Below are 16617 nucleotides of genomic sequence, written 5' to 3'. Positions count from 1 at the left end.
TCAAGCAAAATATGACAAGAAATAATCCTTGAAATACTTTGATACATTGGCTTCTGTGACCTATCATGCCTCTTCTTTGTCCTACTTCTCTGGCCATTCCTTTCAATCTCATTTTTATTTTTATTTACTTATTTATTTTTCTTTTTTTTTTTTTTCTTTTTTTTGAGACGGAGTCTCACTCTGTCGCCCGGGCTGGAGTGCAGTGGCTGGATCTCAGCTCACTGCAAGCTCCGCCTCCCGGGTTTACGCCATTCTCCGGCCTCAGCCTCCCGAGTAGTTGGGACTACAGGCGCCCGCCACCTCACCCAGCTAGTTTTTTGTATTTCTTAGTAGAGACGGGGTTTCACCGTGTTAGCCAGGATGGTCTCGATCTCCTGACCTAGTGATCCGCCCGTCTCGGCCTCCCAAAGTGCTGGGATTACAGGCTTGAGCCACCGCCCCCGGCCTATTTATTTTTCAAATAAATCTTCTCAATATATTTTTTCTTGGGATGACAACAATAGTATTATTATGATAGTATTAACTTTTCTTATTTTTATTGCTTTTATCAGTTAAAAAAGTAATAAATGGGTATTCTTACAAAGTTAAACAATATAGGAATACACAAAGTAGAAAATTAAAGACTCTCTAATCCCATTCCCCTATAACTACCTGCAGACAGAATGGGAAGATTTCATCATAAATACAAAGAAGATACATGGAAAAAAATGGACAATTATTAACTCTAGGAAAAATATAATCATAGCATACTCCTCGGCTCAGAAGTGAAAAGTATTTACGTGGTCATTAAAAAAAATACGTATGGATTTTCCCCCCATTTTTTTTTTTTTTTTTTTTTTTTGAGAAGGAGTCTCGCTCTGTTGCCCAGGCTGGAGTGCAGTGGCACAATCTTGGCTCACTGCAAACTCCGCCTCCCGGGTTCACGCCATCCTCCCACCTCAGCCTCCTGAGTAGCTGGGACTACAGGCGCCTGTCACCACGCCTGGCTAATTTTGTTTTTATGTTTTTAGTAGAGATGGTGTTTCACCGTGTTAGCCAGGATGGTCTCTATCTCCTTACCTCGTGATCCAACCGCCTCGGCCTCCCAAAATGCTGGGATTACAGGCATGAACCACCGCACCTGGCTGTAATTTTTTTTTTTTTTTTTTTTTTTTTTGAGATGGAGTCTTGCTCTGTCACCCAGGCTGGAGTGCAATGGTATGATCTCGGCTCACTGCAATGTCCATCTCCCAGGTTCAAGCGATTCTCCTGCCTCAGCCTCCCAAGTAGCTGGGATTACAGGTGCCTGCCACCATGCCCGGCTAATTTTTGTATTTTTTAGTAGATACCATGTTTCACCATGTTGGTCAGGCTGGTCTCGAACTCCTGACCTCAGGTGATCCACCCGCCTCGGCCTCACAAAGTGCTGGGACCCAAAATTTTTATCACAGCCACATTGGGAAGATTGAGGAAGGTAGGAGAAGTATAAGAGACTGAATAATTCCCCTTTATTCTTTTATTAAGTGACAGAGATATATGTATTGTATTTAGCAACATGTATGCACATATGAGTAGTTTCTTCTAGGGAATGGAATTTGGTGCTATGGGTAGGGCAGACAAATAACACCTGTGTTTGATTTTAAGCCTTTTAGAGCTATATTACTTTATATTTTATAGGTATTTACAGTTTATTTTATAGTTACTTTCAATTTATCCAGATTGGGATAAAGCTGCAAGAAATATGATGACAAAACACCCATATTTAAAGACAAAATTATCTTGAAAAGTGTATTAACATAAATAACAATAAATCATTCAACTTTTCGGTCTTCAGGAAGTTTGTGGGGTTTTTTTGTTTTTTGTTTTTTGTTTTTTTTTTTGAGATGGAGTCTTGCTCTGTCGCCCAGGCTGGAGTGCAGTGGCGCAATCTCGGCTCACTGCAAGCTTCGCCTCCCGGGTTCATTCCCTTCTCCTGCCTCAAGCTCCCGAGTAACTGGGACTACAGGCGCCTGCCACCATGCCCGGCTAATTTTTTTCTATTTTTAGTAGAAACAGGGTTTCACTGTGTTGGCCAGGATGGTCTCGATCTCCTGACCTGATGATCCGCCCACCTCGGTCTCCCAAAGTGCTGGGATTACAGGCATGAGCCACCACTCCTGGTCAATTTTTTGTATTTTTAGTAGAGATGGTGTTTCACTATGTTGGCCAGGCTGGTCTCGAACTCCTGACCTCGTGATCTGCCCACCTCGGCCTTCCAAATCTTTTCTCAGCCAGGCGCGGTGGCTCACACCTGTAATCCTAGCACTTTGGGAGGCCGAGGCAGGCAGATCACCTGAGGTCAGGAGTTCAAGACCAGCCTGGTCAACATGGTGAAACCGTGTCTCTGCTAAAAATACAAAAATTAGCCGGGTGTAGTGGCGTGTGCCTGTAATCCCAGCTACCTGGGAGGCTGAGGCAGAAGAATCGCTGGAACCTGGGAGGAGGCAGAGGCTGCAGTAAGCCTGGATCACGCCACTGCACTCCAGCCTGGGTGACAGAGTGAAACTCCATCTCAAAAAGGAGAGAAAATATATCATTTTTCTTGGGATGACAGTAATAGTATTAACATGATAGTGTTAACTTTTCTTATTTTTATTAAAATCAGATCATCAAGATTGTTACTAACAAATCTTAATTTTTATTACTGTGCTAGGGCAAGATTTTAATCACTAAGTTTCTTCCTCATCACGGAAATATGTGCTTTTCTTTATCCTTGGGCATCTTGAATCATCTTGTTCTTCAATTTTGGCTTGCTGGAATGCTGTGGCCTGACTCAGGCTGTCAAGAGCAGGATTCTTCCCTTCATCTTTACTTTCTTCTATTCCTCAATTTCTTCTGATTCAGGAACTTTCTTTTTTTTCTTTTTTTCTTTCTTCTTTGGAGGCCCACGTTCTCCAAGCATATTTTTCGGACAGGCATAACTTAAATGTCCACTTTCCCCACATTCATAACACTTGGATTTATCCAAGTAGTTTCGCCTTCGGATGAACACAGCTGCTCTTCCATTGTCAGTAGCAATGCTTCCTCTTGTTTTTGTTTTTGTTTTGTTTTGTTTTTTGTTTTTTTTCTTTTCTTTTTTTTTTTTTTGAGATGGAGTCTTGCTCTGTCACCCAGGCTGGAGTGCAGTGGCGTGATCTCCGCTCACTGCAACCTCTGCCTTCCAGGTTCAAGTGATTCTCCTGTCTCACCTCACTAGTAGCTGGGATTACAGGTGCGCCACCACACCTGACTAGGTTTTGTATTTTTAGTAGAGATGGAGTCTCGCCATGTTTGGCCAGGCTGGTCTTGAACTCCTGGGCTCAAGTGATCCGCCCACTTCGGCCTCCCAAAGTGCTGGGATTACAGGCATGAGCCACCGCAACCAGCCAATGCTTGCTTTTATCACTCCACCAAATAACTGTTGTGTATTGCCCTGGTACAGTTTTGTGCAGTGTTTATGCAAAAATACAATAAATGCAACCCCTTTACTCTTCCTGATATCTTTATCTTTCATTATGGTAACCTTTACAACTTTGCCATAGTTGGAAAATATCCGCTACAGGTCATCGTCAGGGAAAGGGCAAGCTGGATACATACACTGTGCTCTTACTTGGAGCCAATCCACCACTCATTTCTTCAGGTGGGGCAGTCCTGGGAGACCAGAAGAGTGCGAGCCCTCGGCTCATTTGGGGCTCAACCCCACCTCAACCCCGACTCTTCATAGCCGCTCGCAGCAGCCTTGGCGTCACGAGTCCTGGGACTCATTTTTACACTCCTCTTTTTCTTCCTGGCCATTCAGTGATTCAGTTCCTTAGGACTCAGTCCTAGGATTGCTCTCTTCTCATATAACTCTTCCAGACACCCTCAATTATGTACGTGACTTCAAATATCACCCCCATACAGATGACTCACATTTTAATCTCTAGGCCATATCATTCCTCTAAGGCTCAAATCCAGTAAACATGTGTTTGCTATTATTATTACTGCTGCTACTATTCTTTTTCTTCACTGAAAGTTTTTTTACCTCAGCGTGTTAGGAAAGTTAGATGACTTTTTTATTGAAGGGGGGCGGACACATCTCCAGTATCCAATTTTATAATGTTTCATTAAGAAAATAGGATTTTCAGCCGGGCACAGTGGCTCATGCCTGTAATCCCAGACTTTGAAAGGCTGAAGCGGGCGGATCACGAGGTCAGGAGATCAAGACCGTCCTGGCTAACACGATGAAACCCTGTCTCTACTAAAAATACAAAAAAATTAGCCGGGTGTGGTGGCAGGTACCTGTAGTTCCAGCTACTTGGGAGGCTGACGCAGGAGAAAGGTGTGAACCCGGGAGGCGGAGGTTGCAGTGAGTGGAGATTGCGCCACTGCACTCCAGCCGGGGTGACAGAGCGAGACTCCGCCTCAAAAAAAAAAAAAAAAAAAAAAAAAACAAGAAAGAAAATAGGATTTTCTTGACAGTCTGACAGTCAAGTTTTGCTCCTCTATAAAGTGATAACATAATTACCACACAACTGCATCAGCTTCAGGATTAAGGGAGACTATATTCACCTGATGAGGGAGTACAGTATTCTGTACAGAATACCACTGTGCTAGGCACTTCTACCCACATTATTTTATTTAATCCTCACACTTGCTCTGTGAGGTAGGTATTATTATCACAACTTCTTGTAGATGAGGAAACTAGGGAACAAAAGATAAAATAGCTTGCCTGGGGTCATACAGCTACTGATTAAAACCTCAGGCATTGCTAAGAGCTGTCCTAGAGTCATTTGAAAACATCTAAAACCTAAAAACCTAAAAGGGATCTTGGAAGAGGATCTTGATATGACGCCCCTCTAGCCTAGCAGAGTTCCTTTGACAAAACTTAACTGGGGAACAGGGAGGCTCTTGGTTGATCAGTGATATCTTAACATTGATGTAAGGCTTTTCCAAATAACCTTTACATCTCTGATCACCTGCTCTCTAACCTCACTGAGATGCCTAGGTACTCCACCTCTCAGTTCATCCAGATCAAGTAATTATCTCCCAGTTATACTAATTTTCTCTCCCACACTCCATGAACAGCCACTCCAATGTTACTGTCTCTGAGACCCCTGCCTCCATTATCCTCTTTCTTCCTTTCTGCTCCCAAAGTCCCAGAAACTGCTAGAGGGAGAACCAAGTAGACAAATATAAATTCGTGCTGTCCAATTTCAACTTGGCCCTTGCAGCTGCTCAGCAACCCTTTTATTTGTCTCATACATTCCCTGGCACTCTCCCACAGAGGCTGTTCCAGACCTTCCTCTTCTTAAATTCCAGCTCCTCCTGTTCTACTCCTTCAGACTAATCTGTACACTTTCATTAGATGCTTGAGAATTCAATAACATTGTTTTAAAAGTTTTTAATGAAGAATTTATAACATGTATAAAAGTAGACAGACTAGTATAATGAAAATATTTCAGTATATTTCTCTAAAAAGTAAGAATTATTTTTTAAAAAATCATTATAATATTAGCACACATAAACAATAATTCCTTCATATCAGATACCAAGAAGATACCTTCATATCATCAAATACCAAGTATTTATATACATATGTGTGTGTATATATATATATACACACACACATATATATTTTTTTTTTTCTGAGATGAAGTCCCACTCTATCACCCAGGCTGGAGCTCACTGCAACCTCTGCCTCCCGGGTTCAAGCAATTCTGCCTCAGCCTCCCGAGTAGCTGGGATTACAGGTGCCCACCACCACGCCCAGCTACTTTTTGTATTTTTAGTAGAGATGGGGTTTCACCATGTTGGCTAGGCTGATCTCGAACTCCTGACCTCAGGTGATCCACCTGCCTCGGCCTCTCAAAGTGCTGGGATTACAGGCATGAGCCACCACACTCGGTCTATATATATATATCTGTGTGTGTGTGTGTGTATATACACATATATGTGTATATATATGTGTGTGTATGTATATGTGTGTGTGTGTATATGTATATATATTTAGACGGAGTCTCGCTCTTATCTGCCAGACTGGAGTGCAGTGGCTCAATCTCGGCTCACTGCAACAACCGTTTCCCGGGATCAAGGGATTCTCCTGCCTCAGCCTCCCAAGTAGCTGGGATTGCAGGTGCCCGTCAGCATGCCCAGCTAACTTTTGTATTTTTAGTAGAGACGAGGTTTCACCATGTTGGCCAGGCTGGTCTCAAACTCATGACCTCAGTTGATCCACCTGCCTTGGCCTCCCAAAGTGCTGGGATTACAGGAGTAAGCCACCATGCCCAGGATTATTTTTTTTATTTTTATTTTTTTTATACAGAGCCTCACTCTGTCGCCCAGGCTGGAGTGCAGTGGCCTGGTCTCCACTTACTGCAACCTCCACTTCCCGTGTTCAAGTGATTCTTGTGCCTCAGCCTCCCAAGTAGCTGGGACTACAGGTGCACACCACCACATCCAGCTAATTTTTTTTTTTTTTTTTTTTTTTTTTTTTTTTTGACACTGAGTATCGCTCTGTCGCCCAGTCTGGAGTGCAGTGGCAGAATCTCATCTCACTGCAACCTTCGCCTCCCAGGGTCAAGCGATTCTCCTGCCTCAGCCTCCCAAGTAACTGGAATTACAGACGTGTACCAACACACCCGGCTAATTTTTGTATTTTAGAAAGACGGGGTTTCATCATGTTGGCCAGGCTGGTCTCAAACTCCTGACCTCAAATGATCTGCCCGCCTCAGCCTCCCAAAGTGCTGGGATTACTGGCATGAGCCAGCATGCCCAGACACTTTTTGTATTTTTAGTAGAGATGGGGATTCACCATGTTAATCAGGCTGGTCTCAAATTCCTGACCTCAAGTGATCCGCCCACCTTGGCCTCCCAAAGTGCTGGGATTACAGGTGTGAGCCACCATGACCAGCACAGGAACCCTTAATTTGAAAGTGACATATACTGGGGCTGGGCACAGTGGCTCAGGTCTGTAATCCCAGCACTTTGTGAGGCCCAGGCGGGCAGATCACTTGAGGTCAGGAGTTCGAGACCAACCCAACCAATGTGGTGAAACCCTGTCTCCACTAAAATCACAAAAATTAGCTGGGTGTGGTGGTGGCCACATGTAGTTCCAGCTACTTGGAACTTGGGAGCCTGAGGCAGGAGAATTGCTTGAACCTGGGGTTGGTGGGGCGTTGGGGGGAGGCTGCCGTGAGCCGATATCATACCACTGCACTCCAGCCTAGGTGACAGAGCGAGATCTCCCTCTGAAAAAAAATAAAAATAAAAAATAAATAAAGGTTCTCTTTATCTCATTTTTTCCTTGCAATTTTTTCATTGAAGGAATTGGGTTATTTTTCAGTAGAGTTTCACACAGTCTGGGTTTTGCTGATTGCAACTTTGTCACATAATTTAATATGTTTCCTTGACCTGTGTGTTGTATATATTGATAAAATTGTATATATTGATAAAATCAATAACATCTTGGCCAGGCGCGGTGGCTCACACCTGTAATCCCATCACTTTGGGAGGCTGAGGCGGGCAGATCACAAGGTCAGGAGTTCCATACCAGCCTGACCAACATGGTGAAACCCCATCTCCACAAAAAAAACAAAAATTAGCCTGGCGTGGCAGTGGGTGCCTGTAGTCCCAGCTACTTGGGAGGCTGAGGCAGGAGAATTGCTTGAACCTGGAAGGCAGAGGCTGCAGTGAGCAGAGACTGTGTGGCTGCAGTCCAGCCTGGGCCATAAAGTAAGACTCTGTCTCAAAAAAAAAAAAAAAAATCAATAACATCTTTTTGTTTGTTTGTTTGTTTTTTGAGACAGAGACTCTCTCTGTGGCCCAGGTTGGAGTACAGTGGCACAATCTTGGCTAACTGCAACCTCTGCTTCCCGGGTTCAAGCGATTCTCCTGCCTCAGCCTCCTGAGTAGCTGGAACTGCAGGTACCCGCCACCACGCCCAGCTAATTTTTGTATTTTTAGTAGAGACAGAGTTTCACCATGTTGGCCAGGCTTGTCTCAGACTCCTGACCTCAAGTGATCCGCCCGCCTCAGCCTTCCAAAGTGTTGTGATTACTGGTATAAGCCACCATGCCTGGCCCTACATTGCATCTTTTATATACATTGTCCTGGGTTTTTTTTGTTTGTTTGTTTTTTGTTTTGAGATGGAGTTTTGCTTTTATTGCCCAGGCTGGAGTACGGTGGAGCAATCTTGGCTCACTACAGCCTCTGCCTTCCAGTTTCAAACGATTCTCCTGCCTCAGCCTCCTGAGTAGCTGGGATTACAGGCGCCCGCCACCACGCCCGGCTAATTTTTGTATTTTTAGTAGAGACTGGGTTTCACCATGTTGGCCAGGCTGGTCTTGAACTCTTGACCTTGTGATCCACCCACCTCAAGTCCCCAAAGTGATGGGATTACAGGCGTGAGCCACCGCGCCCGGCCCCATTGTCCTGTTTTTAATGGTAACCAAGGAAATGGAAGGTGTCTGACTTGGAAAGTGACTCAGGAAGGAGCTGGGACCTCTTTAACAAGACTGAAACACATGGTTGGGGTGAAAGCTTAATAAATAGTAACGAAGGTCCAGGCAAGATAGGAGGGGTGAGGGGCCATGTAGTGTCATATTTCTACTCAGCTGGTATGTAGAATATGTCAGGCAGGGAAGCAGTTGGGCTGAAGACAGAACTGGAAAAGGAGAAGTAGCAGTTGAGGCAGCAGCTGGGATTATTTATCAGGGGATTACTCTACACTATACCCTGTTTTCTAAATATATCTTATTAATTCCCAACTCTATGCCTTTGCCCAGGATGTTTGTCCTGGTTGGAATATCATCTCCTTTCTCTTCACCTATCCAAATCCTACTTATCTTTTTTTTTTTTTTTTTTTTTTTTTGGAGATGGAGTTTAGCTCTTACAAGTGTGTGCCACCATGCCTGGCTAATTTTTTGTCTTTTTAGTAGAGATGGGGTTTCACCATGTTGGCCAGGCTGGTCTCGAACTCCTGACTTCAAGTGATCCACCCACCTCAGCCTCCCAAAGTGCTGGGATTACAGGTGTGAGCCACCACGCCTGGCCTTTTTTTTTTTTTTTTTTTTTTTGAGACAGAGTCTGCTCTGTCATCCAGGCTAGAGTGCAGTGGCGTGACCATGGCTCCATGGCTCACCACAGCCTCAACCTCCTGGGCTGAAGTGATCCTCCCATCTCAGCCTCTTGGGTAGCTGGTACTACAGGCATGCACCACCATGCCCAGCTAATTTTTAAATTTTTTGTAGAGACAAGGTCTTACTATATTGTCCACACTGGTCTCAAACTCCTGGACTCCAGCGATCCTTCCGCCTTTGCCTCCCAAAGTGCTGGGATTACAGGCTAGAGCCACTCCACCCGGCCTCCAAATCCTACTTATCTGTTTTTAAAATTTATTTTTGTAATTATTTTTTTGAGATAGAGTCTTCCTCTGTTGCCCAAGCTGGAGGGTAATGGCAGGATCATGGCTCACTGCAACCTCGACCTCCTGGACTCAAGTGATCCTCTCAACTCAGCCTCCCAAGTAGCTGGGACCACAGGCATGTGCCACCAGGCCTGGCTAATTTTTTATTTTTTATTTATTTATTTATTTTGAGACGGAGTCTCGCTCTGTTGCCCAGGCTGGAGTGCGGTGGCACGATCTCAGCTCACTGGAAGCTCTGCCTCCTGGGTTCAAGCCATTCTCCTGCCTCAGCCTCCCGAGTAGCTGGGACTACAGGCGCCTGCCACCACGCCCAACTAATTTTTTTGTATTTTTAGTAGAGACAGGGTTTCACCGTGTTAGCCAGGATGGTCTCAATCTCCTGACCTCGTGATCCGCCCGCCTGGGCCTCCAAAAGTGCTGGGATTATAGGCGTGAGCCACTGCGCCTGGCCTAATTTTTAATTTTTATAGAGACGGGGACTCGCCATGTTGTCCAGGCTTATCTCGAACTCCTGAGCTCAAGTGATCCTCCCACCTCGGCTTCCCAAAGTGCTGGAATTACAGGTGTGAGCCACCACACCCGCCCAATCCTGCTTATCTTTAACAGGCAGTGCAAATTCCTTCTTTTCCATATTTTTGCTTATAGAGTCATAAAATATCTCTGGAAAGATAAATAAGAGATAAATAACATTTATTGCTTTCCCAGGAATAGAACTGGATGTCTAGAGGATTGAGCTGGGAGGGAGAAAGATACTGATTTGTTGCAGGAGGAATAGTTAATGTAATGAAACTGTCTAATATGAAGTTTTTGGAAGTAGAAAGAGGGAGACTGGAATTTGTAGTTTGAAGAGAAAGAGGAAGGTCTGGAACAGCCTCTGTGGGAGAGTGCCAGAGAATGTATGAGACAAATAAAAGGGTTGCTGAGCAGCTGCAAGGGCCAAGTTGAAATTGGACAGCACGAATTTATATTTGTCTACTTGGTTCTCCCTCTAGCAGTTTCTGGGACTTTGGGAGCAGAAAGGAAGAATAATGGAGGCAGGGGTCTCAGAGACAGTAACATTGGAGTGGCTGTTCATGAAGTGTGGGAGAGAAAACTAGTATAACTGGGAGATAATTACTTGATCTGGATGAACTGAGAGGTGGAGTACCTAGGCATCTCAGTGAGGTTAGAGAGCAGGTGATCAGAGATGTAAAAGTTATTTGGGGCCCGGTGTGGTGGCTCACACCTGTAATCCCAGCACTTTGGGAGGCTGAAGCAGGCAGATCACCTGAGGTCAAGAGTTCAAAAACAGCCTGGCCAACATAGCAAAACCTCATCTCTACTAAAAATACAAAAATTAGCCAGACGTGGTGGCATGCACTTGTGGTGCCAGCTACTCAGGAGGCCGAGGCAGGAGAATCACTTGAACTCAGGATGCAAAGGTTGCAGTGAGCCGCTATCATTGAGCCACTGCACTCCAGCCTGGGCAACAGAGTAAGACTCCGTCTCAAATAAATAAATAAATAAATAAATAAATAAATAAATAAATAAATAAAAGTTATTTGGAAAAGGCTTATATCAATGTAAGATACCACTATCAACCAAGAGCCTCCCTGGTCCACAGTTAGGCTTGTCAGAGGGACTCTGCTAGGCTAGAGGGACATCATATCAAACTCCTCTTCCAAGATCCCTTTTAGGTTTTAGATTTTGGATGTTTTCAAATGACTCTAGGACAGCTCTTAGCAATGCCTGAGGTTTTTAAGCTGGTAGATTTAATCACTGAACCTGGATCTTCTGCAAGAGGCATGGTGGGAGTAATACAAAAATTAAACTACTATTTATTGAGCCTTTATTATGATCTAGACATTGTAATAAAGATATAGACATACATACATACATACATATATATATTCTCTGTTCTCTCTTTTTGTCTGTGTGTGTGTGTGTGTGTGTGTCTATTCTCATTCTCACAAAAATGTATATTACTTTTTTTTTTTTTTGAGACAGAGTCTCGCTCTGTCTCCCAGGCAGGATTGCGGTAGCACAATGTCAGCTCCCTGCAGTCTCTGCTCCCGGGCTCAAGCAATTCTCCTGCCCCAGCCTCCCGAGTAGCTGGGACTACAGGCATGTGCCGCCATGACTGGCTAATTTTTGTATTTTTTAGTAGCGATGGGGTTTCACCATGTTGGCCAGGCTGGTCTTGAACTCCTGACCTCAGGTGATCCACCCGCCTCAGTCTCCCAAAGTGCTGGGATTACGGGCATGAGCCACCGCGCCTGGCCTATTACTATTTTTTTAATAGATGATGAAACAATCCCAGGGATGTTATATGATTTTCCTTAGGTCACACAGCTGGCAAGTGTCAGAGCAGGGACTTAAATCCAGGTCTGACTACAAAACCTGTATTCTTTTTTTTTTTTTATTTTTTACTTCATGTCATGAAATTCAAAGCCTATATTCCTTGGTGTCCAGCAATACTTTTTCAGCAAACACTCCCCTCTATTAAATGAATCTTAGGCCGGGCGCGGTGGCTCACGCCTGTAATCCCAGCACTTTGGGAGGCCGAGGCGGGCGGATCACAAGGTCAGGAGATCGAGACCATGGTGAAACCCCGTCTCTACAAAAAATAGAAAAAATTAGCCGGGCGCGGTGGCAGGCGCCTGTAGTCCCAGCTACTTGGGAGGCTGAGGCAGGAGAATGGCGTGAACCCGGGAGGCGGAGCTTGCAGTGAGCCGAGATTGCGCCACTGCACTCCAGCCTGGGCGACAGAGCGAGACTCCGTCTCAAAAAAAATAAAAAATAAAAAATAAATGAATCTTATTTTGCCAGTGACATCTGTTGTAAAATTATAAATGCATTCTCACCAAAGGAACTATACAGAGTTAAAAGCTTTAGGTGACCAAGGGGTTAACTGGGTAGGGTGGGAGAGAAGCTTGGAGGCACTAAAATGAGTTGAAGGTAATTGCAGTGGTCCAAGGGAGAAGGATGAGACTCCAGATTAACGGTATGGTAGGAAAAATGGAAGAGGGGGTAATGGATTTAAGAGATAGTTCCAAAGGTAGGAATGAAAGTAATGTGGCCACGCTGGTCTTCTGTATTCCCTGAACATATACAGCTTACTCCTTCCTCCGTTCGTCTGTACTATCTGATACTCCTGTCTGGAATTCTCTCTCTCTTTTTTCTTTCTTTTTTCTTTTCTTTTCTTTTTTTTTTTTTTTTTTTTTTTTTGACAGGTTCTCACTCTGTTGCCCTGGCTGGAGTACAGTGGTGATCTCAGCTCACTGTAGCCTCCACCTCCCGGACACAGGTGATCCTCCCACCTCAGCCTCCCAACTAGCTGAGACCACAGACACACACCATCATGCCCAGCTAATTTTTTTGTAGAGACATGGTTTTGTCATGTTGGCCAAGCTGGTCTGGAAACTCCTGGGCTTACGCAATTTGCCTACCTCAGCCTCTCAGTGTTGGGATTATAGGCGTGAGCCACTGCGCCCAGCTGGAATTCTCTATTTTTTTTTTTTTTTTCTTTGGAGACAGAGTTTTGCTCTTCTGCCCAGGCTGGAGTGCAATGGTGCGACCTCAGTTCACTGCAACCTCCACCTCCTGGGTTCAAGCTACTCTCCTGCCTCAGCCTCCTGAGTAGGTGGGATTACAGGCAAGTGCCACTATGCCCGGCTAATTTTGTATTTTTGGTAGAGACGGGGTTTCTCCATGTTGGTCAGGCTGGTTTCGAACTCCTGATCTCAGGTGATCTGCCCGCCTTGGCCTCCCAAAGTGCTGGGATTACAGGCATGAGCCACTGTGCCCAGCCTTCCAGCTGGAATTTTCTTACTCCAGAATTTTTTTTTTTTGAGAAGGAGTTTTGCTCTGTCCCCCAGGCTGGAGTGCAGTGGCACGATCCCAGCTCACTGCAACCTCCACCTCCCTGGTTCAAGTGATTATTCTGCCTCAAACTCCCAAGTAGCTGGGATTACAGGTGCCCACCACCATGCCCAGCTAATTTTTGTATTTTTAGTAGAGACAGGGTTTCACCATATTGGCCAGGCAGGTCTCGAGTACCTAACCTCAAGTGATCCGCCCGCCTCAGGCTCCCGAGGTGCTAGAATTACAGGTGTTTACAGGCGTGAGCCACTCCGCCTATTTGTTTGTTTGTTTTTGTTTTTGTTTTTGAGACAGGGTCTCACTGTGTTGCCCAGGCTGGAGTGCCATGGCGTGATCACAGCTCACTGCAGCCTCAAACTGCCTAGCTCAAGTGATCCTCCCGCCTCAGCTCCCAAAGTAGCTTAGACTATAGGCGTGCACCACCACATCCAGCTAATTTTTGTATTTTTTGTAGAGATAGAATTTTGCCACATTGCCCAGGCTGTTCTCAAACTCCTGAGCTCAAGCGAGCCGCCCACCTCGGCCTCCCAAAGTGCTAGGATTACAGGCACGAGCTACCACCCCTGGCCTCTTCCTCCAGATCTTTGAATAGCTGGCTCCTCATTCAGGTCTTAGCTCAAATATCATCTCTCCTGATGGGAACTGATTAATTTTCTTGAAAACTGGTCAATGAAGGGGAAAAAAATCAAACATTTATCCTGCTTTTCCTAGGTAAACTGGGTAACAAAATAGTAAATGAGAGCACATGTCTTTACACAACTATTCCAATGAATAAAAAGAAAAATAATAGAATATAACAATTTTTAATTCTCAATAAATAGATATAGGTAGTGAGTATTAACAACTTCTTTTTGTTTTGTTTTGTTTTTTTATTGTTTGTGTTTTTTTTGAGATGGAGTCTCACTCTGTTGCCCAGGCTGGAGTGCAGTGGTGTGATCTTGGCTCACTGCAACCTCCACCTCCCAGGTTCAAGCAAGTACCTGGGACTTGCTCCTGCCTCAGCCTCCCAAGTACCTGGGACTACAGGCATGTGCCACCATGCCTGGCTAATTTTTGTATTTTTAGTAGAGATGGAGTTTCACCATGTTGGCCAGGCTGGTCTTGAACTCCTGACCTCAAGTGATCTGCCCACCTCGGCCTCCCAAAGTGCTGGGATTACAGGCATAAGCCACCACACCTGGCCTAAAATTATTCTTTTTTTTTTTTTTTTGAGACGGAGTTTTGTTCTTGTTGTCCAGGCTGGAGTGCAGTGGCATGATCTTGGCTCACTGCAACCTCTGCCTCCTGGGTTCAAGTGATTCTCCTGCCTCAGCCTCCTGTGTAGCTGGAATTACAGGCGCCCGCCACCACGCCCAACTAATTTTTTGTATTTTTAGTAGAGATGGGGTTTCACCATGTTGGCCAGGCTGGTCTTGAACTCTTGACTTGAGGTGATCTACCTACCTCGGCCTCCCAAAGTGCTGGAATTACAGGCGTGAGCTACTGCCTCCGGCCATGATTTTTTTAAACTAAAAAAAAAAAAAAAAAGGCCAGGTGTGGTGGTGTACACCTGTAACATCAACACTTTGTGAGGCTGAGGCGGGAGGATCCCTTGAGTTCAGGAGTTTGAGACCAGCCTGGGGAACATGGCAAAAACCTGTCTCTACAAAAAATACAAAAATTAGCCAGGTATGATGGTGTACATCTGTAGTCCCAGCTACTCAGGAGGCTGAGGCAGGAGGATCACTTGAGCCCAGGGCATGGAAGCTGTAGTGAGCTGAGATGGCGCCACTGCACTACAGTCTGGGCAACAAAGTGAGACCCTGTCTGTAAATAAATAAATAGGGCTGGGCACGATGGCTCACGCTTGTAATCCCAACACTTTGGGAGGCCAAGGCGGGCAGATCACCTGAGGTTGGAAGTTCGAGACCAGCCTGACCAACATGGAGAAACCCTATCTCTACTAAAAATACAAAATTAGCCGGGCGTGGTGGCGCATGCCTGTAATCCCAGCTACTCAGGAGGCTGAGGCAGAAGAATCACTTGAACCAGGGAGGTGGAGGTTGCAGTGAGCCAAGATTGTGTCATTGCACTCCAGCCTGGGCAACAAGAGTGAAACTCTGTCTCAAAAAATATATAATAATAATAATAATAATAATAATAATAATAATAAAACCTCTCAGAAATGTCTTTTTTGACCATCTTCTTGTTATAAGTAAAATGTTTATTCAGAAACAGAATGCTTGTTCCTCAGTACCACAAGGAAAAATTAGCATTCAGACAAAAAGTTCTCTCAGCAAGGCAATTTTACTTTCTGTAGAAAGTAAATTTCTGCATTGTTCCATGTGTGAGGCGCACCCTTTCTGCAGAAAGTAAAATTGCCTTGCTGCAAAAACTTTTTGTCTGAATGCTGATTTTTCCTTGCAGTACCAAGGAATAAGCATTCTGTTTCTGAATAAACATTTTGCTTATAAAATTCTCTAAATTAGCACCTATTGTCTCAGTGACTATCACATTACCCTGTTTGATTTTTTCCATAGCCCTTATTGACTAAAGTTTCCTTACATGAGAAGCAATAGAACATGATTGTTGAAAGGGCAAACTATAGCATGAGGATGCCTGGATTTAAATTTTGTCTCTCTACTTACTAGCTATATGATCTTCAACTACTTAATAGCTATATGCTTCAGTTTCCCCAGTTGTAAAATGGGGATAATAACAATGCTTATATCATGGAGTCATTAGGAGTATTAAATGAGTTAACACATCCAAAGCCCTTAGCCCAGTGCCTGGCACAGGGTAAACATATGTTAGCAATTGTATTGCATAATTACTTGTTTACGTGTACCTTGTTTCTCTTTCACTAGAATATAAGTCTATTTTAGTGCACTCCTCCCAGCAACTAAAATTGCCTAGCAGGCCGGGCGCGGTGGCTCAAGCCTGTAATCCCAGCACTTTGGGAGGCCGAGATGGGCGGATCACAAGGTCAGGAGATCGAGACCATTCTGGCTAACACGGTGAAACCCCGTCTCTACTAAAAAATACAAAAAAACTAGCCGGGTGAGGTGGTGGGCGCCTGTAGTCCCAGCTACTTGGGAGGCTGAGGCAGGAGAATGGCGTGAACCCGGGAGGCGGAGCTTGCAGTGAGCTGAGATCCGGCCACTGCACTCCAGCCTGGGTGACAGAGCGAGACTCCGTCTCCAAAAAAAAAAAAAATAAATAAATAAAAAATAAAAAAATAAAAAAATAAAAAAATAAAAATAAAATTGCCTAGCATTTGTGATTAATAAATATTTGTTGAATGCAGGACCTAAATTGGAATGGCAAAGAATAGATAGGAGAGAGGCTGGGTGCAGTGGCTCACACCTGTAATC

General features: G+C 44.6%; 1 protein-coding gene across 1 annotated transcript; it reads right to left on the bottom strand.

The window, feature by feature from the left end:
- Nucleotides 1–2777: 2777 nt before the first annotated feature.
- LOC103232155 (zinc finger CCHC-type and RNA-binding motif-containing protein 1-like) lies at nucleotides 2778–4253 on the bottom strand. Its single transcript, XM_073013198.1, is given in 3 exon segments — nucleotides 2778–3038; nucleotides 3381–3572; nucleotides 3574–4253. Coding segments are annotated over 3 exon segments (504 nt in total). The 5' UTR covers nucleotides 3684–4253; the 3' UTR covers nucleotides 2778–2836.
- Between the last annotated feature and the right edge of the window lie 12364 nt (nucleotides 4254–16617).

The sequence above is a fragment of the Chlorocebus sabaeus genome, chromosome X (assembly GCF_047675955.1).
Source record: "Chlorocebus sabaeus isolate Y175 chromosome X, mChlSab1.0.hap1, whole genome shotgun sequence".
Taxonomy (NCBI): Eukaryota; Metazoa; Chordata; class Mammalia; order Primates; family Cercopithecidae; genus Chlorocebus; species Chlorocebus sabaeus.
The sequence above is the reverse complement of the archived record's forward strand: the minus strand, read 5'-3'. Positions and strand labels throughout refer to the sequence as shown.